The following is a 25,000-nucleotide window of genomic DNA, read 5'->3' as shown; positions in this document are numbered from 1 at the left end:
TAAAGGGCCTCAAAATTACACTCTGGCTCTACTTTCAATACATTCATGTGCGGCTCTGCTAGCGCTAGCCAAACGTAATGCGTCCAGTGTAGCAGGTAAAGACTGACGGCCCAATGTAACTCCTATGTAACTGTAACTGGTGTAAACCAAATCTGTCCTCTTCATATTTGCCTGTCATTTCTGACCTCTCTTTTAGTGGAGTAGGATTAATAACCTACACTCATCCCTTTTCCATTCTGTTCCCATCAGGTTCATGTTCATTAGGCACCAACCGGAAGAAAACAGACAGACACAGGGAAGGATTAGCTGGACTTAACTAACGCTCATTTTATATTTCTGTTGCAAAATGTTTGAACACGTTTTCCATTGTGTGCCATTATGAACAAGACCCAGATATTCCCAACTGAAAAATACATGTTTAGAACGTCCCCCCAACCCAGTACTCACCCCTGCCCTTGGTGTGGTTGAAGTCTCCCTTGACTATCTTACAGGAGTGTCCGTCTCCGTTACACACCCCACAGCGGTCCTCCCTGGCTGACGAGCCGATGATGCCATCGCAGCCAATTTTCTGCAGACAGTAAGTAGACAACTTAACAAAACAAAGTACACAGGAAGTAGTCAACATCAAGGAATATACAGGCTACGTCCCAATTATTTCCCCTTCCTAGCAAAGTGTCCCTTCAATGGTTTAAGAAAGATGGAAGGTGGAAACTATGCTTCTAGATGTGTGGGAAGTAGTAGACAAGAGTACACGTCAGGAGAAGGTAGGATATATTGATTCTAGATGTGTGGGAAGTAGTAGACAAGAGTACACGTCAGGAGAAGGTAGGATATATTGATTCTAGATGTGTGGGAAGTAGTAGACAAGAGTACACGTCAGGAGAAGGTAGGATATATTGACTGGGATGCAACCGCACTCTAATGAAGTCCATCTCTGAATAAACACTGACCGGACTATCGGTCTACTAGCGGACTGCATTCTGACTCCAAAACAATGCTAGTGAAATAGGAAAAGGCTGTTCCTCTCTAACTCACTCCCTTCACTGACTTCTCATCATGGATTTGAAACTATTAGATAGATGTACAAAACATCCCAATAGCTCCATCTAGTATGTCTGATAGAGTAGAGGAACTGCCATCTATTCAATCCTCTCAGATCTTCAAGGGCCAGTCAATAAGGACAGAGGAAGCAGAGGGACTTGGAGAATCAGGGCCTTTATTCATAGTAGGAGTGCTGATCTAGGATCAGTTCCCCCCTGTCTGTATAATCGTATTAATTAGTATCTAAAAGGAAGAAACATTATGAATACGACCCCAGAACACTGTGGGAAAAACAACAAGTTGGTCCATTGTAAAAACGTAAAGAGAAGCTATAATACGTTCAGACATCAAAGGCGAGTGATATTAGTCTAGATTCACCAGCACATAACCTATTGTATGTTTAGGGATTGTTTAATCCTTCCCAGCAATTATCACAGAGTTAAATCAGCTGTGTACTCACAAACAACTCCAATTACCCAAAGCCATTTACACACTCCCAAGCAGCACAAACAGTAAAACACAAACAAGAATATTTACACACCAACAGACATATGAACGCACACACACACACATGCATGCACAAACACATAAACACAGTCAGTCATTGTGTGTGGAGTGTGTGTGAGTTAGGAGTGTGTGTGTGTGTGTGTGTGTGTGTGTGTGTGTGTGTGTGTGTGTGTGTGTGTGTGTGTGTGTGTGTGTGTGTGTGTGTGTGTGTGTGTGTGTGTGTGTGTGTGTGTGTGTTGTTTCCTGGACTGCCTGAGTCAGTAATACTCTAAATACTCTGTAGAAAATCCAATCTGTACATCTGGATCATAGGAACTTGATGATTCAGAACACACACACACACACACACACACACACACACACACACACACACACACACACAGACAATCTGGACAATTTTTGCTGAAACAGACTACGAACATATGGACACAGAGAATCTGGACCAAGATTGACTTTTTCTGATTCAGTGAGGCAGCAGTAGCATCATGTGGGTCTCCATTACCCAGCAGCCTTTAGGCTTCTCTTCTGACAAGACTGACTGTGTTTTCACAACATTTCTGATTTTCTCTCTCTGTCCCCTCTCTGTGATGCTGTTTTCACAGCATTCCTAAATTTCATACAGCGTAGCTTAGCATAACATCGACACTTCCCCCTCTCTCCCCCTCCTCTTTCTCTCTCTCTCTCCTCTTTCTCCATTTCAATTCAATTCAAGGGGCTTTATTTCTCTCTCCTCTTTCTCTGTTTCTCTCTCTCTCCATTTCTCTCTCTCCTCTTTCTCTGTTTCTCTCTCTCCTCTTTCTCCAGGGGGGGGGGCTGAGAGAGAGGGAGAGAGGGGGGGAGAGACACAGAGAGCGAGACAGAGACAGAGAGGGTGGAGAGAGACTCATTCCTCTTGTTACCTACATCCAGATGATGATAAATACGTAGCAAAAGAAAAGCAGAGGAGAAGAAGGAAGGAAACCGAAGGAGAAGACAGGAGAGGAATAGGAAGGGTGAAAGAGGAGGATACAGACAGATGAGAGGAAAGAAGATACAGAGAGAGGAGAGGAAGAGGAGGAGGAAAGAGGAGGATACAGACAGAGGAGAGGAAGAGGAGGAAAGAGGAAAGAGGAGGATACAGAGAGAAGAGAGGAAGAGGAGGATACAGAGAAAGGAGACAATAGGAGGGGGAAAGAGGAAGATACAGAGAGAGGAGAGGAAGAGGAGGAGGAAAGAGGAGGATACAGACAGAGGAGAGGAAGAGGAGGAAAGAGGAAAGAGGAGGATACAGAGAGAAGAGAGGAAGAGGAGGATACAGAGAAAGGAGACGATAGGAGGGGGAAAGAGGAAGATACAGGAAGATCTCTTCTCCTTCGGTTTCCTTCCTTCTCCTCTGATTTTCTGTATGCTGCATTAGTTTGTGTTGGGGGGCTAGGGTCAGTCTGTTAAATCTGGAGTATTTCTCCTGTCTTATCCGGTGTCCTGTGTGAATTTAAGTATGCTCTCTCTAATTATCTATCTCTTTTTCTCTCTTACTCTTTTTCTTTCTTTCTCTCTCTCTCTCGGAGGACCTGAGCACTAGGACCATTCCTCAGGACTACCTGGCATGATGACTCCTTGCTGTCCCCAGTCCACCTGGTCATGCTGCTGCTCCAGTTTCAACTGTTCTGCCTGCGGCTATGGAATCCTAACCTGTTCACCGGACGTGCTACCTGTCCCAGACCTGCTGTGAGCGGTAGAGATACTCTGAATGATCGACTATGAAAAGCCAACTGACATTTCCTCCTGAGGTGCTGACCTGTTGCACCCTCTACAACCACTGTGATTATTATTATTTGACCCTGCTTGTCATCTATGAACATTTGAACATCTTGGCCATGTTCTGTTATAATCTCCACCTGGCACCACCAGAAGTGGACTGGCCACCCTCATAGCCTGGTTCCTCTCTAGGTTTCTTCCTAGGTTCCGGCTTTTCTAGAGAGTTTTTCCTAGACACCGTGCTTCTACACCTGCATTGCTTGCTGTTTGGGGTTTTAGGCTGGGTTTCTGTACAGCACTTTGTGACATCAGCTGATGTAAGAAGGGCTTACATTACATTGTGGGCTATACTCGGCCTTGTCTCAGGATTGTAAGTTGGTGGTTGAAGATATCCCTCTAGTGGTGTGGGGGCTGTGCTTTGGCAGAGTGGGTGGGGTTATATCCTTCCTGTTTGGCCCTGTCCGGGGGTATCATCGGATGGGGCCACAGTGTCTCCTGACCCCTCCTGTCTCAGCCTCCAGTATTTATGCTGCAGTAGTTTATGTGTCGGGGGGCTAGGGTCAGTTGGTTATACCTGGAGTACTTCTCCTATCTTATCCAGTGTCCTGTGTGAATTTAAGTATGCTCTCTCTAATTCTCTCGTTCTCTCTTTCTTTCTCTCTCTCGGAGAACCTGAGCCCTAGGACCATACGTCACGGCAAACCGGGCATGATGACTCCTTGCTGTCCCCAGTCCACCTGGCCTTGCTGCTGTTCCAGTTTCAACTGTTCTGCCTGCTGTTATGGAACCTCTACCTGTTCAACTCTTAATGATCGGCTATGAAAAGCCAACTGACATTTATTCCTGATTATTATTTGACCATGCTTGTCATTTATGAACATTTTGAAAATCTTGGCTCTCTCTAATTCTCTCCTTCTCTCTCTCTTTCTCTCTCTCGGAGGACCTGAGCCCTGGGACCGTGCGTCGGGGCTGCCGGGCGTGATGGCTACTTGCTGTCCCCAGTCCACCTGGCCTTGCTGCTATTCCAGTTTCAGCTGTTCTGCCTGCGGTTATGGAACCGCCACCTGTCCCGGACCTGCTATTTTCAACTCTTGATGATCGGCTATGAAAAGCCAACTGAAAATTATTCATGATTATTATTTGACCATGCTTGTCACTTATGAACATTTTGAACATCTTGGCATAGTTCTGTTATAATCTCCACCCAGCACAGCCAGAAGAGGACTGGCCACCCCTCATAGCCTGGTTCCTCTATAGGTTTCTTCCTAGGTTTTGGCCTTTCTAGGGAGTTTTTCCTAGCCACCGTGCTTCTACACCTGCATTGCTTGCTGTTTGGGGTTTTAGGCTGGGTGTCTGTACAGCACTTCGAGATATTAGCTGATGTACGAAGGGCTATATAAAATAAACTTGATTTGATTTGATTTGATAAATACATTTGATTGGATAGGAGGGGGAAAGAGGATACAGAGAGAGGAGAGGAAAGAGGAAGAAAGAGAACGATACAGAGAGAGGAGAGGAAATAGGAAGAAAGAGAAGGATACAGAGAGAGGAGAGGAAATAGGAGGAAAGAGGAGGATACAGAGAGAGAAGAGGAAAGAGGAAGAAAGGGGAGGATACAGAGAGAGAAGAGGAAAGAGGAGGAAAGAGGAGGATACAGAGAGAGGAGAGGAAAGAGGAAGAAAGGGGAGGATACAGAGAGAGAAGAGGAAAGAGGAGGAAAGAGGAAGATACAGAGAGAGGAGAGGAAGGAATAGAATAATAGGAGGATTGAGAGAAGGAAAAGAGAGAGGATAGGAAGAGGATGGAGTGTGGGAAAGAGACTAGCTTTAGTATGTGTGTGTGTGTGTGTGTGTGTGTGTGTGTGTGTGTGTGTGTGTGTGTGTGTGTGTGTGTGTGTGTGTGTGTGTGTGTGTGCGCGCGTCCATGCGCGCTTCCATACATGTTCGAGTAAAATGAGAAGGTGACAGATTGGAGCAATCAGCCCTAACACTCCACCACTGGACAGTAGGGTACTAATGACAACATACTTCCTGCCTGGCGGCTAGCACACACACACACACACACACACACACACACACACACACACACACACACACACACACACACACACACACACACACACACACACACACACACACAGCTACAATCAATGTTATATGCTTTGCCATGACTTGAATGACTAAATTGATTAGTCAAATTATCTATGGTAATATAAAATGATGCTAAGTTTTACATTATAAATGTAAGGCGAAACACTTTTTATGGCCTGGCATCACTGTCCGCTTTTGCTGTCCAATGCTTGACTTCATTGATTAAGATAGATTACAGATGTAGGGATCTTAATTTGTTTGCAACAGCAGCAACAGAAAATATGAATAATTATGTGAATTATAATTAACGGACATATCTGTAGGGGTTGATACATTTGTCGGGAAATTTCTAAGTGTAAATTACAAACTTCAGAAGCCTTTTTAAACATCAAATACCTCAAAAGTTATCCTGCAACAGGGTGATCAAATTAAGATCCTATATCAGTAGAGAATGGAGACCTGCACACTGATGAACGCTTCCACTGTGTTTTTGTGCAATGTTTCACTTGGAAGTCATCGTCAGGCATAAAAAACCAAACCATTTCGATTTGACATTTAGAAGCGGCTGATGTATGTGGCATATGAACTGCTCTGCCATTTACATGAAACCAGTTGCACAGCATTGTGACAAGAGCAAGTGAGAAGCATTATATTCCTTCACCTTTTCCTCATAGAAGTCACATCTGACTCAGCCATGGCTCTGAGAGCATTCACCCTGCTAATGCTCTCTCTGCTCCACCAGTGTGTCCCTCACCCACTCAGCCTGGGACGAATCATGATCTTTAGCTACTCCCAGTACCAGTCTACCTCATCCCAGACGAGGTGTATGTCATCCCCCAGAAGCTCACCGGTGTCGAGACTCGTTCAGAAAATCATCAGTACTCAGCTGGAGCATCACAGTTCCACGTCTCAATCCATCAATGGGGCGGCAGATAGGCTAGTGGTTAAGACCATTGGGCCAGTAGGTTCTCCTGAGTGGCGCAGTGGTCTAAGGCACTGCATCGCAGTGCTAGCTGTGTTACTACAGATCCTGGTTCGATACCAGGCTGTGTTGCAGCCAGCCGCGACTGGGAGACCCATGGGGCGACACACAATTGGCCCAGCGTCATCCGGGTTAGAGGAGGGTTTGGCCGGCCGGGATGTCCTTGTCCTATCGCGCTCGAGAGACTCGCATGCACGCTGACACGGTTGCCAGGTGTACAGTGTTTCCTCCGACACATTGGTGCAGCTGGCTTCTGGGTTAAGCGTGCTTGGCGGGGTTGTGTTTCGGAGGACGCACGGCTCTTGACCTTCACCTCTCCCGAGTCCGTACGGGAGTTGCAGTGATGGGACAAGACTGTAACTACCAATTGGGGAGAAAAAAGGGGGTAAAATGTTTTTTATAACATTTTTTATAAATAAGTATTGGGCCAGTAACCGAAAGGACCCCCAACCATGCGCTTTGACAAACATTGGCCTGTGGGTGAATCTAGGTGCCTACCCCTACTGTGGACTGTAGGCTAAGTGGACTGATGGACTAAGGACAGTCTTAGACTATGGCTCAGCCTCACATGGAAGGGTCAATAATTCATTTGAAGCTACTGTAGCTGGTCCTTCAGTGCGTTTATTTGAACGGGTCTCTCTGTCTCTCTCTGTCTCTCTCTGTCTCTCTCTGCCTCATCCCTCTCTTTCTCCTCCTTCATTCTGTGAAATGACTGAGACTGTTCCTGTTTTTTCTGTGGGTATGTTTGTGATGTAGCCTAGGTTTTCCAGCAGTAAAAAGGTTTTCCGGCAGGGAAAAGGTTTTCCGGCAGTGAAAAGGTTTTCCGGCAGGGAAAAGGTTTTCCGGCAGGGAAAAGGTTTTCCGGCAGGGAAAAGGTTTTCCGGCAGGGAAAAGGTTTTCCGGCAGTGAAAAGGTTTTCCGGCAGTGAAAAGGTTTTCCGGCAGTGAAAAGTTTTTCCGGCAGTGAAATGTTTTTCCGGCAGGGATAAGGTTTTCCGGCAGCGAAAAGGTTTTCCGGCAGCGAAAAGGTTTTCCGGCAGCGAAAAGGTATTCCGGCAGCGAAAAGGTATTCCGGCAGCGAAAAGGTATTCCGGCAGCGAAAAGGTTTTCCGTCAGCGAAAAGGTTTCCCGGCAGCGAAAAGTTTTTACGGCAGGGAAAAGGTTTTCCGGCAGTGAAAAGGATTTCCGGCAGTGTAAAGGTTTTCCGGCAGTGAAAAGGTATTCCGGCAGTGAAAAGGTATTCCGGCAGTGAAAAGGTTTTCCGGCAGTGAAAAGGTTTCCCGGCAGTGAAAAGGTTTTCCAGCAGTGAAAAGCGTTGTTGAACGTTCTGTTTGGCCAGGCCAAGTTGGCACATATAGCTAACAAGAAGGAACCGGGTCAGACCCAGGGATATTATTCAAAGTGATGGTCTCTACACCCCTTAGGGTTGAGTTTGAGTATTATAAAGTTATTAACAGTGTGGACATGTTTCAGCAGGTATGGGGCTCAGGGGCTGTCTGTACAGCTGGAGAGGAGGGGTTGGATATACGGTTGTAATGTGTCGCGGGAGGGTGTATTATATTGTACTGTGTAATGTGGTGCTGGATGGTGTATTGTACTGTGTAATGTGGTGCTGGATGGTGTATTGTACTGTGTAATGTGGTGCTGGATGGTGTATTGTATTGTACTGTGTAATGTGTTGCTGGATGGTGTATTGTATTGTACAGTGTAATATGGTGCTGGATGGTGTATTGTATTGTACTGTGTAATGTGGTGCTGTAGGGTGTATTGTATTGTACTGTGTAATGTGGTGCTGGATGGTGTATTATATTGTACTGTGTAATGTGGTGCTGAATGGTGTATTATATTGTACTGTGTAATGTGGTGCTGGAGGGTGTATTGTATTGTACAGTGTAATGTGGTGCTGGATGGTGTATTGTATTGTACAGTGTAATATGGTGCTGGAGGGTGTATTGTATTGTACTGTGTAATGTGGTGCTGTAGGGTGTATTGTATTGCACTGTGTAATGTGGTGCTGGATGGTGTATTGTATTGTACTGTGTAATGTGGTGCTGGATGGTGTATTGTACTGTGTAATGTGGTGCTGGATGGTGTATTGTATTGTGTAATGTGGTGCTGGATGGTGTATTGTATTGTGTAATGTGGTGCTGGATGGTGTATTGTAATGTACTGTGTAATGTGGTGCTGGATGGTGTATTGTAATGTACTGTGTAATGTGGTGCTGGATGGTGTATTGTACTGTGTAATGTGGTGCTGGATGGTGTATTGTATTGTGTAATGTGGTGCTGGATGGTGTATTGTATTGTGTAATGTGGTGCTGGATGGTGTATTGTACTGTGTAATGGGGTGCTGGAGGGTGTATTGTATTGTACTGTGTAATGTGGTGCTGGAGGGTGTATTGTATTGTACTGTGTAATGTGGTGCTGGAGGGTGTATTGTATTGTACTGTGTAATGTGGTGCTGGATGGTGTATTGTAATGTACTGTGTAATGTGGTGCTGGAGGGTGTATTGTATTGTACTGTGTAATGTGGTGCTGGAGGGTGTATTGTATTGTACTGTGTAATGTGGTGCTGGAGGGTGTATTGTATTGTACTGTGTAATGTGGTGCTGGAGGGTGTATTGTATTGTACTGTGTAATGTGGTGCTGGAGGGTGTATTGTATTGTACTGTGGTGCTGGATGGTGTATTGTATTGTACTGTGTAATGTGATTATGTCGAGGTGGCACTGAATGCATTTCTTTTTGGGGGGGGGGGGGGGGGTTTAGTGTAATGAGGACGGCTTATTAAAGGAAGACACAAAGTCAAGTATCTCTCTCTCTCTCTCTGTTTATTTATTTGTTAATGCTGGCCGTCAGAACACTGAGGAGAAATCCCCTCTTGCTGGCCAATGAAAAGAGAGAGGATAAATCCAGCAAATACAAAATATGGATACAATTATTGACACAGACGTGTATCTGTGTGTGTGTGTGTGTGTGTGTGTGTGTGTGTGTGTGTGTGTGTGTGTGTGTGTGTGTGTGTGTGTGTGTGTGTGTGTGTGTGTGTGTGTGTGTGTGTGTGTAAGACAGTGCGAGAGTGCGTGCATGTGTGTGTGTGTCTGTGATATGTGTGTGTAGAGGGAAGCATGACACATAATGTCTCCCATGTGTAGGGAACCAAATGCTGGCTCAGCAGATGACCAGTATCTATTGACAACAGCTGGCTACTCCTTCGGAAACTATGCTACCCACACACACACACACACACACACACACACACACACACACACACACACACACACACACACACACACACACACACACACACACACACACACACACACACACACACACACACACACACACACTTTTATCCCCCACTGAGTCTGTGGCTATGAGTCCCAAGAATGGGCCAGAAAAATGGCCAAGACGAGGTGAGAATCCCCTCTTACAGTGTAAAGCAGGTGAACAGACTAGTCTAGCATTTCAATCTGTCCATTTTATTATAATGATTACCATCTTATTTCCTCTGTCTCTCATACCTACTTTTTCTTCTTTAGACAATATCTTCTCATCTGAAAGCTCCCTCACTTCCTCTATCCTCTACATCCTGTCCTCCATGTCTGTCTATTCTCTCATCTGGTGTCCCAGTGCTTAGCTATTAGTGGCAAGATGGCACTGACAGACAAGGCAGCTCTGCTTCTAGGACCTAAGATTCTACTGTATTTTAGTCTATGCCACTCTGACATTGATCATTCTAATATTTATATATTCCTTAATTCCATTATTTTACTTTAGGTTGTGTGTATTGTAGGTATTGTTGTGAATTGTTAGATATTACTGCACTGTTGGAGCTAGAAACACAAGCATTTCACTACATCCGCAATAACATCTGCTAAACATGTGTATGTGACAAATATCATTTGATTTGATTTGATCTAACCTGACAGAAACAGGAAGTGGTACAATGACCCCGTTACCTCCCAACCAATTAAAACTTTGCCTTTGCAGGCCTGAGAGAGAGCAAGATAGAGAGGGAGAGAGATAGATAGAGAGGGAGAGAGATAGAGAGATTGTGAGAAGACATTTGGGAGCTCAGGACAGAGAGAGAGAGGGAGTAAGAGAGAGAGAGAGAGAGACGGGGGGAAACAAGACACAGATAAACCAAGATACAATTAAATCCACCAGCACAAAGAGAAAACCCTTCTCTAGTGACCTACAGAGAGAAAACCCTTCTCTAGTGACCTACAGAGAGAAAACCCTTCTCTAGTGACCTACAGAGAGAAAACCCTTCTCTAGTGACCTACAGAGAGAAAACCATTCTCTAGTGACCTACAGAGAGAAACCCCTTCTCTAGTGACCTACAGAGAGAAAACCCTTCTCTAGTGACCTACAGAGAGAAAACCCTTCTCTAGTGACCTACAGAGAGAAAACCCTTCTCTAGTGACCTACAGAGAGAAAACCATTCTCTAGTGACCTACAGAGAGAAAACCATTCTCTAGTGACCTACAGAGAGAAAACCCTTCTCTAGTGACCTACAGAGAGAAAACCCTTCTCTAGTGACCTACAGAGAGAAAACCCTTCTCTAGTGACCAACAGAGAGAAAACCATTCTCTAGTGACCTACAGAGAGACAACCGTTCTCTAGTGACCTACAGAGAGAAAACCCTTCTCTAGTGACCAACAGAGAGAAAACCCTTCTCTAGTGACCTACAGAGAGAAAACCCTTCTCTAGTGACCTACAGAGAAAACCCTTCTCTAGTGACCTACAGAGAGAAAACCCTTCTCTAGTGACCTACAGAGAGAAACCCCTTCTCTAGTGACCTACAGAGAGACAACCCTTCTCTAGTGACCAACAGAGAGAAAACCATTCTCTAGTGACCTACAGAGAGACAACCCTTCTCTAGTGACCTACAGAGAGAAAACCCTTCTCTAGTGACCTACAGAGAGAAAACCCTTCTCTAGTGACCTACAGAGAGAAAACCCTTCTCTAGTGACCTACAGAGAGAAAACCCTTCTCTAGTGACCTACAGAGAGAAAACCCTTCTCTAGTGACCTACAGAGAGAAAACCATTCTCTAGTGACCTACAGAGAGAAACCCCTTCTCTAGTGACCTACAGAGAGACAACCCTTCTCTAGTGACCAACAGAGAGAAAACCATTCTCTAGTGACCTACAGAGAGACAACCCTTCTCTAGTGACCTACAGAGAGAAAACCCTTCTCTAGTGACCTACAGAGAGAAAACCCTTCTCTAGTGACCTACAGAGAGAAAACCCTTCTCTAGTGACCTACAGAGAGAAAACCCTTCTCTAGTGACCTACAGAGAGAAAACCCTTCTCTAGTGACCTACAGAGAGAAAACCATTCTCTAGTGACCTACAGAGAGAAAACCATTCTCTAGTGACCTACAGAGAGAAAACCCTTCTCTAGTGACCTACAGAGAGAAAACCCGTCTCTAGTGACCTACAGAGAGAAAACCCTTCTCTAGTGACCTACAGAGAGAAAACCCTTCTCTAGTGACCTACAGAGAGAAAACCATTCTCTAGTGACCTACAGAGAGAAAACCCTTCTCTAGTGACCTACAGAGAGAAAACCCTTCTCTAGTGACCTACAGAGAGAAAACCATTCTCTAGTGACCTACAGAGAGAAAACCCTTCTCTAGTGACCTACAGAGAGAAAACCCTTCTCTAGTGACCTACAGAGAGAAAACCCTTCTCTAGTGACCAACAGAGAGAAAACCCTTCTCTAGTGACCTACAGAGAGAAAACCATTCTCTAGTGACCTACAGAGAGAAAACCCTTCTCTAGTGACCTACAGAGAGAAAACCCTTCTCTAGTGACCTACAGAGAGAAAATCCTTCTCTAGTGACCTACTGAGAAAATCCTTTCTGTCCCAGGGCAGAGGGAGTGAGGCAGGGCAGTAGAGGAAGGCCAAGGGTAGGAGGAGTAGCCAGAAACAATGCACCGCTCATAGCCAATTGCCATCCACACTTCTAAGGAAATGAGAGGCGTGGACACAGAATATTGCTGCTCCCCAGTGCTTAATGGCTACAGGAATGTCTTAGCATTTCTTTATCTAAGTCTTCTTTGAGCCCAGCACCAGGATTCTCATGTGTGGGATGTGCAAATCACCTTATTTTTCTTCATCGACACACAAGTCTGCCTCGTGTGGTGTGTGTTTGTGTGTTTGTGTGTTTGTGTGTGTGTGTGTGTGTGTGTGTGTGTGTGTGTGTGTGTGTGTGTGTGTGTGTGTGTGTGTGTGTGTGTGTGTGTGTGTGTGTGTGTGTGTGTGTGTGTGTGTGTGTGTGTGTGTGTGTGTGTGTGTGTGTGTGTGTGTGTGAGAGAGAGAGAGCATGTATCTGTGTGCATTGAGTTTGTATGTGTGTGTGTACCTGACACCTGCCATTGACACACAGGTCTGACTCGTAGGGTCCACATGGTGTTCCATCCATCACTCTCTCTGCCACCAGGATGGGGGTATCTCTCCCCACAGGGGAACAGAACAGGGCACACGGCTTCTCTGCAGAGAGAACACACAAGGGGGTTAATAGCCTAGCGGTTACAGAGGCGAGCCAGCAACCGGAGGGTTGCCAGTTCGCATCCCCGGTTTTCCTGTCGGGAAGTGAGCTGGCAACCAATGCCTAGGTGCCATTGTTGTCACTGTGCCCTCGAGCAAGGCACTAAACCCCTAACCCTGCACCTCTCCAAAACCTGTGTATGTGTGTCTTTCAGAATGGTTGAATTAGAAGTGGAGGTAAAATGTAGGTTGGACCTTGTGTGCAATTGACCAATAAAGTGATCTCAATCTATTAATGATGGGGAACAGAACAGAGAACAAGGCTTTTCTACAGAGAGAACACACATAGTTAATGTAATGAGGTGTCACCCTTGATTGAAAGCTCATATATTACGTAATGTGATGACATCACATGACCACTGGTGACTTTTGATATGCAAATGTTAAAAAAGATTGTTGGAATCAGCTACCTGGTCTCATGCTCTTTTAGTAATTTATTTATTTTATTTAACAAGGAAAATCAGTTAAGAACAAATTCTTACTTACAATGACAGCCTAGGAACGAACAGTGGGTTAAATGCCTTGTTCAGGGGCAGAACGACAGATTTTTTCCTTGTCAGCTCTGGGATTTGATCTAGCAACCTTTCGGTTACAGGCCCAATGCTCTAACCACTAGGCTACCTGAAAGTATTCAGACCCCTTCACTTTTTCCACATTTTGTTATGTTACAGCCTTATTTAGAAATGTTTGCAAATGTATAAAAAAATCTACAGAATTATTCAGACCCAACATTTAGCTCAGGTGCATCCTGTTTCCATTGATCATCCATGAGATGTTTCTACAACTTGATTGGAGTCCACCTGTGGTAAATTCAATTGATTGGACATGATTTGGAAAGGCACACTCCTGTCTATATAAGGTCCCACAGTTGACAGTGCAAGTCAGAATAAAAACCAAGACATGAGGTCGAAGGAATTGTCCGTAGAGCTCCGAGACAGGGTTGTGTCGAGGCACAGATCTGAGGAAGGGTACCAAAAAATGTCTGCAGCATTGAAGGTCCCCAAGAACACAATGGCCTCCATCATTCTTAAGTGGAAGAAGTTTGGAACCACCAAGACTCTTCCTAGAGCTGGCCACCCGGCCAAACTGAGCAATGGGGGAGATGGGCATTGGTCAGGGATGTGACCAAGAACCCAATGGTCATTCTGACAGAGCTCCAGAGTTCCTCTGTGGAGATGGGAGAACCTTCCAGAAGGACAACCCTCTCTGCAGCACTCCACCAATCAGGCATTTATGACAGAGTGGCCAGACGGAAGCCACTCCTCAGTAAAAGGCACATGACAGCAGGCTTGAAGTTTGCCAAAAGGCACCTAAAGGACTCTCAGACTGGTCTGATGAAACCAAGATTGAACTCTTTGGCCTGACTGACAAGCATCACATCTGGAGGAAACCAGGTACCGCTCATCACCTGGCCAATACCATCCCTACGGTGAAGCATGGTGGTGGCAGCATCATGTGGGGATGTTTTTCAGCGGCAGGAACTGGGAGACTAGTCAGGATCAAGGGAAAGATGAATGGAGCAAAGTACAGAGAGATTCTTGATGAAAACCTGCTCCAGAGCGCTCAGGACCTCCGACTTGGGCGAAGGTTCACCTTCCAACAGGACAACGACCCTAAGCTCACAGACAACACAGGAGTGGCTTCGGGACAAACCTCTGAATATCCTTGAGTCGCCCAGCCAGAGCCCGGACTTGAACCCGATCTAACATGTCTGGAGACACCTGAAAATAGCTGTGCAGCGACGCTCCCCATCCAACCTGACAGAGCTTGAGAAGATCTGCAGAGAAGAATGGGAGAAACTCCCCAAATACAGGTGTGCCACGCTTGCAGTGTCATATCCAAGAAGACTCAAGGCTGTAATCGCTGCCAAAGGGTCTGAGTAAAGAATCTGAAAACTTATGTAAATGTGATATTTAAGTTTTTTATTTGTTAAACATTTGCAAAAACAAAATCATCTAAAAACCTGTTTTTGTTTTGTCGTTATTGGGTATTGTGTATAGATTGATGATGAAAAACAACTATTTAATAAATTTTAGAATAAGGCTATAACGCAACAAAATGCGGAAAAGGTGAAGGGGTCTGAATACTTTCCGAATGCACTGTATATCCGTGAATGAGCAAATGTAGACTTATTGACCTCTAAAACAACTACATCATGTACATGTGATGTTTTTAAACATTTTTGGACAAAGGTCACATTTTCTTTAAAAAATGTGTGAGATCATTTAGCTGCAGCAGGTGGTGTTGCTCCATACTGTACATTTTAGTACGGTAGATGACCAGTCACCCTTTAAAATAAGATTCCCCAAAAAACTCATGTATCATGTATCATGAGCTCAAAGTAGGAGTGCTGATCTAGGATCAGGTCCACCCTGTCCATATCATCTTATTAATTGTGATCTAAAAGGCAAAGACTGATCCTAAATCAGCACTACTGAGACTCTTGATTCACCATCACCATTTCCCTGGTGTTTAGGAAGAGGTTTACTGTCCATCATCACCGTTTACTTGGTGTTTAGGAAAAGGTTTGCTGACAACCCCCCCACAGAGCAATCCTCTGATTGACCTCCCTGATAGGTGGTGGTGATGATGTGTGAAAACAGGACAACATCTTTCCTTCTCTCATTTCCTCCCTCCCTCTCTCATTTTCTCTTTATCTTGTTTCATTTTCTGAGACACAGGCGCAATTGCTCTAAAGTGTTCTTTGCTGGAGGTTTCCAAGGTAGTAAGAGCGTGTTGGTGTCTCTCTGTGTGTGTGTGACAGACTGCAAGAGAGAAGGAGAGACGGGTACACACACAGAGAGAGAGAAGGAGAGACGGGTACAAACACACAGAGAGAAGGAGAGACGGGTACACACAGAGAGAGAAGGAGAGACGGGTACACACACACAGAGAGAGAAGGAGAGACGGGTACACACACACAGAGAGAGAAGGAGAGACGGGTACACACACACAGAGAGAGAGAAGGAGAGACGGGTACACACACAGAGAGAAGGAGAGACGGGTACACACACACACAGAGAGAGAAGGAGAGACGGGTACACACACACAGAGAGAGAAGGAGAGACGGGTACACACACACACAGAGAGAGAAGGAGAGACGGGTACACACACACACAGAGAGAGAAGGAGAGACGGGTACACACACAGAGAGAGAGAAGGAGAGACGGGTACACACACACACACAGAGAGAAGGAGAGACGGGTACACACACACAGAGAGAGAAGGAGAGACGGGTACACACACACAGAGAGAGAAGGAGAGACGGGTACACACACACAGAGAGAGAAGGAGAGACGGGTACACACACACAGAGAGAGAGAAGGAGAGACGGGTACACACACAGAGAGAAGGAGAGACGGGTACACACACACACACAGAGAGAAGGAGAGACGGGTACACACACACAGAGAGAGAAGGAGAGACGGGTACACACACAGAGAGAGAAGGAGAGACGGGTACACACACACAGAGAGAAGGAGAGACGGGTACACACACACAGAGAGAAGGAGAGACGGGTACACACACACAGAGAGAGAGAAGGAGAGACGGGTACACACACACAGAGAAAGAAGGAGAGACGGGTACACACACACACAGAGAGAGAAGGAGAGACGGGTACACACACACAGAGAGAGAAGGAGAGACGGGTACACACACACAGAGAGAGAAGGAGAGATGGGTACACACACACAGAGAGAGAAGGAGAGACGGGTACACACACACACAGAGAGAAGGAGAGACGGGTACACACACAGAGAGAGAGAAGGAGAGACGGGTACACACAGAGAGAGAGAAGGAGAGACGGGTACACACACAGAGAGAGAGAAGGAGAGACGGGTACACACACACAGAGAGAAGGAGAGACGGGTACACACACAGAGAGAGAGAAGGAGAGACGGGTACACACACACAGAGAGAGAAGGAGAGACGGGTACACACACAGAGAGAGAAGGAGAGACTAGTAGAGAGCGAGGGAATGTAGCAGAGTGAAAACTGAAAAGATGTTAGTGGCAGACTGTCTAAGATGCAAACACCTCAGAGCTATTTGCATGGGATGAATTTGAAATACCTACAGAGCTGCAGTGGTGTGTATTCATGGGTGCCAAGGGAAGCCAGGCTTCCCCCCAAATCTACCAAGAAAAGAACATCCTAAATAACCCATCTTTACTCTCTCTGTGTTTCATTCATTTGATTCAACAACATTGGTTATAATATGTCTTTTTCTTCTGGATTGACTTCCCTGGTCATTTTACCCACATATCTTAATTTGATCTATCTGTTGTCGCAGAGAATTTTCCAATTTGAGATGCAAATTGTAGTGTTTTCAAAAATTTAAAAGGCTTCTAAAGTTTGTAACTTCCACCTTAAAATGTCAGACTTGATGTGCCCTAATGAAAAAATGTCCAATAATTATAATCCACTTTGCTGCAGGATTTGTTTTTTTCCTGCTGTGAGAAGCAGGGTCAAATTAAGATAGTGCATCTGTAAATGTTGAACTGACTGAACTGCAAACGTTGCTGATCTCAGTTCAGATTAGGAAGTGTACAAATAAACTGAACTGATCCTACTGGGATGGAATAGGAAGGAAGGAGAAAGGGAAGAAGGGAGGGAGGGAAGGAGGGGGAGGGAAGAAGGCCATTTTACAGCTCTCAAATAAACACCTGCTGGATTAACAGAACCCTCAGTTGATAAATACATGAAGACATTTTGTCAAACAGCTGTATAAATCTTACACCACTGACAATACATCTTTACAACACACTGATCAAAGGCCTCACACAGAGTGATGTCGACAAGGGTCCTGCACAGCAGTTTGTGTAATGTGGTTATAACCTCTTCTTGTACAGTATGGTTCTCAGCAGGGTTGTGTTCAGTAGGTGCCAAACTGAATAAAAACGGACCCAAACAGGGAGGGACTACCTGGACCAATGAGAAACATTCATTGTTCTCCTTTTCTGTTGCAAACCGTTTTAAAAGACTGCATGCTCATGACCTTGATCAGACAGATTTGGCAAGAGTGGTCGGTGAGGAAATTAGATGACTGGACTTGGACAGACACCAATCTAGCTAACACTAAATCAACGCTGCTGGGAAGTCAGATGCGGATGCCTCCCAAATAGCACCCTACTGTACAGCCTTTATAGGGCATTACTTCTGACCAGGGACCAAAGAGATATCAAGGGAACAAGGGTGTCATTTGGGAAGCATGCGCTAATGACAAGGAAAATAAATGATTTGCCAAAGAACACTGAACCGCTAGAAGTCAATGTGGCCAGCCTGAACGGCAGTCTGTTTCTGTTAGCCAGATGATTGTTGTCGTGGCAATGCAAAGCAAACACGTTTGCCAAAGCAGTGACAAAAATATACAGAAGTCAGTAACCCATTTTGGTACACGATGATAACCTCATCAACATCAACCCAATTCAATAATCGTGCACCTGACAAGTCATCTACTGTTTGTGTGTGTTTGGGGTTTTACTATCCTTGTGGAGACCAGAAGTCCTCACAAGGATAGTAAAATAAGGAAAAGTTGGACAAGTGGGGACACTCTCCACAAGGAGAGTAAAACAAAGTGTGTGTGCGTGATGCATACGTGTGTGTGTGTGTGTGTGTGTGTGTGTGTGTGTGTGTGTGTGTGTGTGTGTGTGTGTGTGTGTGTGTGTGTGTGTGTGTGTGTGTGTGTGTGTGTGTGTGTGTGTGTGTGTGTGTGTGTGTGTGTGTGTGTGTTTGCGGGCCCTCTGCATCTCCACAATATTTCTTCCTCTCACCATCGTTATTGACTGCGGTCCATATGCTGTTCTTCTTCCTGCCGGCCTGGCGGTCATGGGAGAGACACTGCAGCTCTCTGAAGCCGGGTGTTCCTTTAGGGCAGGGAGGACCTTCACACACTTTATGTTCCACACTGGCCTTCTGACAGTTATTACCACCAGGACCTGGCCTAGAGACACAACCAGTATGAAAACACACCAAGACACATGTGGTACACACGCACGCACACACACACACAAACACACAAAGCAGATGACTTACGGCGGGTTGTCACATTTCCTCTGTCTGAACTGGGCTCCGGTGCCACAGGTTCTACTGCACTGGCTCCACTGACTCCAGATGCCCCAGTCCCCATCCACATGCTGTGGGATAGGGCTTTTACTAACACACTCCCCTGCCCGGCACCACTGACACACACACACACACACACACACACACACACACACACACACACACACACACACACACACACACACACACACACACACACACACACAGAGAGAGAGCGAGAGAGGGAGAGAGAGAGAGAGAGAGAGAGAGAGAGAGAGAGAGAGAGAGAGAGAGAGAGAGAGAGAGAGAGAGAGAGAGAGAGAGAGGAACAAAAGTTAATGCTATTGGCATATAACGCTAAGAAAAGTAAATGCCAGTGTCAAAAGACTGTATTGACTTTGGCTGGTCCTTCCCTGCTGACAGAGGTGAACACACACACACACACACACACACATACACACACACACACCTTGTCAGCTCCACACTCTGTGCCGTCCAGAGGAGGGTCCAGCTTGGTCTTACAGGACTTGTCTCCTTCCACCAAACACCACAGGCCTGCGCACATCAGGTGCTGAAACACACACATACAAACACACACACACACACACACAAACCACAAACACACACAATAACTGCTGAAAAACACACCGCAGTGAAGCTTGTGTCACTAAAACCCGTCCTTGCAAATATGATTATCGGATATGGTTCAAATAACAGCCTGTATAAGTCTGTTGGAATGCATCTGTCCAGTATCTGACACAGAGCATACAGTATGTTTATGACAGCAGTAGACATAGTGCAACAGCGGACAGATTCAGACCATGAGAGTAAACCCTGTGTCCCTGGAATCTCTGGCATCTTTACAGAGACAAAACAAAGACAGAGAAAGCAGAAAGAGTATATTGAAGTATGTCATGCAGCTAAATGACTTCAGTTCAAGTATGCCTGCAGTTATTTTTCCAGTCCTGAGGGTCCTCCTTGTAACAGTGAATTGATGTGCACTGCCATCACACATAGTCCGACAACCAGTGTGTCTGTGTGTGTGTGTGTTGAGGTCTGTCTGCTCTATCTATCTATCTATCTATCTATCTATCTATCTATCTATCTATCTATCTGTCTGTCTGTCTGTCTGTCTGTCTGTCTGTCTGTCTGTCTGTCTGTCTGTCTGTCTGTCTGTCTGTCTGTCTGTCTGTCTGCACTCTTAGAAAAAAGGGTTCCAAAAGGGTTCCTTGGCTGTACCCATAGGAGAACCCTTTTGGGTTCCATGTAGAACCTTCTGTAGAAAACCATTTGAAGGTTCTAGATAGCGCATTTTTTTAAAGAGTGTTTATTTCTCCTCCATAGAAGTGTAGCAGGAACACTCCTTCTCTCTACATCTAGAGATGTACTACACTCACAGCTTCCTGAGTATATGTATAATACTGAAGTACTGAAGTATTTCCTTTAGGTCACACATGTCGAGGTATTGATGTTTTATTCAAACCATTGCATTCAAGTGCATATTAAGTTCCTAAGACTGAGCTTATTTTTAGCAGAGACACTCAAGGTACTGTTCCTCAGGCTGTTTGATGAAAGCTACAGAAAGTACAGTAGTGGCTATTTCACTGTAGCTATGCCACGCACGCACGCACGCACGCACGCACGCACGCACGCACGCACGCACGCACGCACGCACACACCCACACACCCACACACACACCCACACACACACACACACACACACACACACACACACACACACACACACACACACACACACACACACACACACACACACACACACACACACACACACACACATACACACACTACCCCTTCCTCTCTCAATGTTCAAGAACATTTTCCAATCTGTCGGTGAAAGCTCCCAAGGTGGCACAGCGACCATTAAATCATTGTGATCAGACGTACTTCCATCTCCTCTCTGCTTTGACCCCTGCTGTAGAACCATCTGTCTTTGATCTGACACCCATGTATTGTGTGTGTGTGTGTGTGTGTGTGTGTGTGTGTGTGTGTGTGTGTGTGTGTGTGTGTGTGTGTGTGTGTGTGTGTGTGTGTGTGTGTGTGTGTGTGTGTGTGTGTGTGTGTGTGTGTGTGTGTGTGTGTGTGTGTGCATGTCTCCTCTGGGTCTCTGTAGGATCAGGAAGTCTAGACGACGGGACATACGTCTTGGCAGGGTGTGAAAGCTGCCAATAAACCCTCTTACCAGGCTCTGGCTGGGCCGGTATTGAGTGGAAACAGTGGTCAGAAGCTCTGAAGTTATAGTCTGCCTTGTTTTGAATGGTGGACTGGGAGAGGGACAGCAAACATTTGGGAAACCAGACTGCGTTCAAATCTAAACTGAAATACCTTGCAGTATTGGTGTTTGGCAGCTAGGCATATAATTTTATTGGGGGGGTTCCACCTAAACCTGAAATTTGATGTATTTAATGTAGAGGAAACTGCAGCGTGTGATGATGAACCTGGTGTGTGAAACCAAACTGGACTGTCAGCACCTGTCACTCAGCACAGATATTTTGGCCAGGTCTCCCTAGCAACCTTTAAAAGCAAGCACCGGGAGGATGCCCCGGGAGGATGCCCCGGGATAGAGAGGGAATGAGAAGGAGGAGGAGAGATCAAAGAGGAGTGTGTGAGTTGGTAAATCAATTAGGCAGACAGCAGGAAAGAGGAGAACAGCCCAGAGGAGGAACAGTATTACATCACAGTGGACTGACAGTCTCTTTCACAACCCATCATCTCTGCTCATCATGACCCCATCGGCACACCTTCATTACATCATGGCCCTGATCTGTGTACGCCACCAATACAATCTGATTTGATAGAGTCCACACTACACTAGCTCTAAACACACGACAACTACACAGCTACTGTCAATAGATCGGTGTGTGTGTGTGTGTGTGTGTGTGTGTGTGTGTGTGTGTGTGTGTGTGTGTGTGTGTGTGTGTGTGTGTGTGTGTGTGTGTGTGTGTGTGTGTGTGTGTGTGTGTGTGTGTGTGTGTGTGTGTGTGTGTGTGTGTGTGTGTGTGTGTGTGTGTGTGTGTGTGTGTGTGTGTGTGTGTGTGTGTGTGGTGTGTGCATACGCACATGTGTGTGTACCTCCATATCATTGCAGAAGGTGGCGTTGGTTCCAAAGAGGATCTGACACTGTTCGTCTGCACTGTAGTGCATGCCTGGCAGCTTGGGTGGCAGGCGGACCTGGTAGCGGCTTCTGGGGTCTGTGTGGAGCAGACAGCTGCTGGCTTTGGACCTGTCACACATGCACCAGCGCATGCACACACACACACACAAACACACACACACACACACACAAATTTCTGTTTGTTTACTATTCTTGTGGGGACTTCTGGGGACTTCTGGTCCCCACAAGAATAGTTAAACACGTCCACACTACCATACATAATCCAGAAAACATAGACCAAAAAACTTTACCAAAAAACTATGGGTCCTTGTCAAAAGTAGTGCACTATATAGGGAACAGGTTGCCATTTGGGACACTGCCCTAGAGGAACATACACTATGGATCCAGACGGAGACTGTCTGTGCCTTGACTCGGACACTGCCCTAGAGGAACATACACTATGGATCCAGACGGAGACTGTCTGTGCCTTGACTCGGACACTGCCCTAGAGGAACATACACTATGGATCCAGACGGAGACTGTCTGTGCCTTGACTCGGACACTGCCCTAGAGGAACATACACTATGGATCCAGACGGAGACTGTCTGTGCCTTGACTCGGACACTGCCCTAGAGGAACATACACTATGGATCCAGACGGAGACTGTCTGTGCCTTGACTCGGACACTGCCCTAGAGGAACATACACTATGGATCCAGACGGAGACTGTCTGTGCCTTGACTCGGACACTGCCCTAGAGGAACATACACTATGGATCCAGACGGAGACTGTCTGTGCCTTGACTCGGACACAAACCTAGAGGAACATACACTATGGATCCAGACGGAGACTGTCTGTGCCTTGACTCGGACACAAACCTAGAGGAACATACACTATGGATCCAGACGGAGACTGTCTGTGCCTTGACTCGGACACTGCCCTAGAGGAACATACACTATGGATCCAGACGGAGACTGTCTGTGCCTTGACTCGGACACTGCCCTAGAGGAACATACACTATGGATCCAGACGGAGACTGTCTGTGCCTTGACTCGGACACTGCCCTAGAGGAACATACACTATGGATCCAGACGGAGACTGTCTGTGCCTTGACTCGGACACTGCCCTAGAGGAACATACACTATGGATCCAGACGGAGACTGTCTGTGCCTTGACTCGGACACTGCCCTAGAGGAACATACACTATGGATCCAGACGGAGACTGTCTGTGCCTTGACTCGGACACTGCCCTAGAGGAACATACACTATGGATCCAGACGGAGACTGTCTGTGCCTTGACTCGGACACTGCCCTAGAGGAACATACACTATGGATCCAGCACGGAGACTGTCTGTGCCTTGACTCGGACACTGCCCTAGAGGAACATACACTATGGATCCAGACGGAGACTGTCTGTGCCTTGACTCGGACACTGCCCTAGAGGAACATACACTATGGATCCAGACGGAGACTGTCTGTGCCTTGACTCGGACACTGCCCTAGAGGAACATACACTATGGATCCAGCACGGAGACTGTCTGTGCCTTGACTCGGACACTGCCCTAGAGGAACATACACTATGGATCCAGCACGGAGACTGTCTGTGCCTTGACTCGGGAATATGTGCTTTTGATAACATTGTGGTATAGGAAAAGAGAAATCCATAAATGTTATATTGATGCCTGCAATGTGTGCATGGGGAAAGCTTCTTTTGACCGAACCTCAACATTCACCTTTTACCACACAGGTCTGCTAAAAAGAGGGTTGGGCAACTCTGGTCCTGGAGGGCAGCAGTATGTACAGGCTTTTGTTCCACCCCAGCACTAACAGTGTGAACATTAACACTTCTGTTACATATAATCATGGTCCAATGTCAAGGGAGTGATTTCAGAGCGCCAGACAGCCAACAAACTACATTTATATTCCATGCTCCAGTCACAGTCAATCAGATCCATTGTTTGCAATATAAATCAAGACATCGCTATGGTAATAGCTTCTAGGCAACAGCAGCCCATAGATAAAAGCCGATGCCATCTTGTAGAGTTGTGATGAATGCATTGAGTAGGAGACGCCATTCAACTTGATTAAACTGCCTGACAGCGGTAAGGGCTGGAACACAGTAAGTTCCATCACTGTGAGTGACTGGTTACAAAGACCTTGTCAAAGTCAATAAAATAATGGCTGGAAGGAAACTAGAGGTCATTTATTCAAGGAAGTGAGTTGGGCGGAGGGATATATTGTGTGTGTGTGTGTGTGTGTGTGTGTGAACGTGCGCGTGTGTCAGTGTATGTGTCCAATCTGAAAGTGGAAAACTGGACCCTTTAGGCCAGTGAACTGAGGCACATTTTCCACTCTCATAATATTGCTATGCTCCACTTAGTAACCTAGAGAGTGTGTCTGTGTGAGTCAGTGTGTGTGTTTGTGTGTGTGTGTGTGTCTCACCTGAGGAACTTCTCCAGGTCGTCACGGCTGCAGGAGGACCATGATAGGTCGCTGGGGTTACGGCCCTTCACCCATTCGCCAGACATGATGTGGGAGTGGCCTGTACAGGTAGCATGGTCGTCATCGTGGCTCATCCCCATGCTGGAGAGAGAATCACACACACACCATTACATACCATATAGACACACACACACACACACACACACACACACACACACACACACACACACACACACACACACACACACACACACAAACACCATTATATACCATAGACACACCATTATATACCATATAGACACACACACAAACACACCATTATATACCATATAGACACACACACACACACACACCATTATATCCCATATAGACAAACACACACCATTATATGCCATATAGACACACACACCATGATATACGATATAGACACATACCATTATATACCATATAGGCACACACCATGATATACCATATAGACACATACACACCATTATAT

General features: G+C 45.9%; 1 protein-coding gene across 2 annotated transcripts in view; it reads right to left on the bottom strand.

Moving 5' to 3' along the window:
• The window catches only part of adamts17 (ADAM metallopeptidase with thrombospondin type 1 motif, 17), a 218,506-nt gene that overhangs the window by 52,371 nt on the left and 141,135 nt on the right, over positions 1-25,000 (bottom strand). For both annotated transcript variants that reach the window (XM_071400845.1, XM_071400846.1), the window contains exons 9-15: positions 24,505-24,645; positions 22,042-22,192; positions 19,418-19,519; positions 18,940-19,085; positions 18,678-18,847; positions 12,722-12,849; positions 448-568 (exon numbers count right to left, since the gene is read on the bottom strand). In XM_071400845.1, the coding sequence (XP_071256946.1) occupies positions 448-568; positions 12,722-12,849; positions 18,678-18,847; positions 18,940-19,085; positions 19,418-19,519; positions 22,042-22,192; positions 24,505-24,645 (959 nt within the window). The remainder of the gene's footprint in view (positions 1-447; positions 569-12,721; positions 12,850-18,677; positions 18,848-18,939; positions 19,086-19,417; positions 19,520-22,041; positions 22,193-24,504; positions 24,646-25,000) is intronic.

The sequence above is a fragment of the Salvelinus alpinus genome, chromosome 5 (genome assembly GCF_045679555.1).
Source record: "Salvelinus alpinus chromosome 5, SLU_Salpinus.1, whole genome shotgun sequence".
Classification (NCBI taxonomy): domain Eukaryota; kingdom Metazoa; phylum Chordata; class Actinopteri; order Salmoniformes; family Salmonidae; genus Salvelinus; species Salvelinus alpinus.
This window is presented reverse-complemented; position numbering and strand designations above follow the sequence as displayed.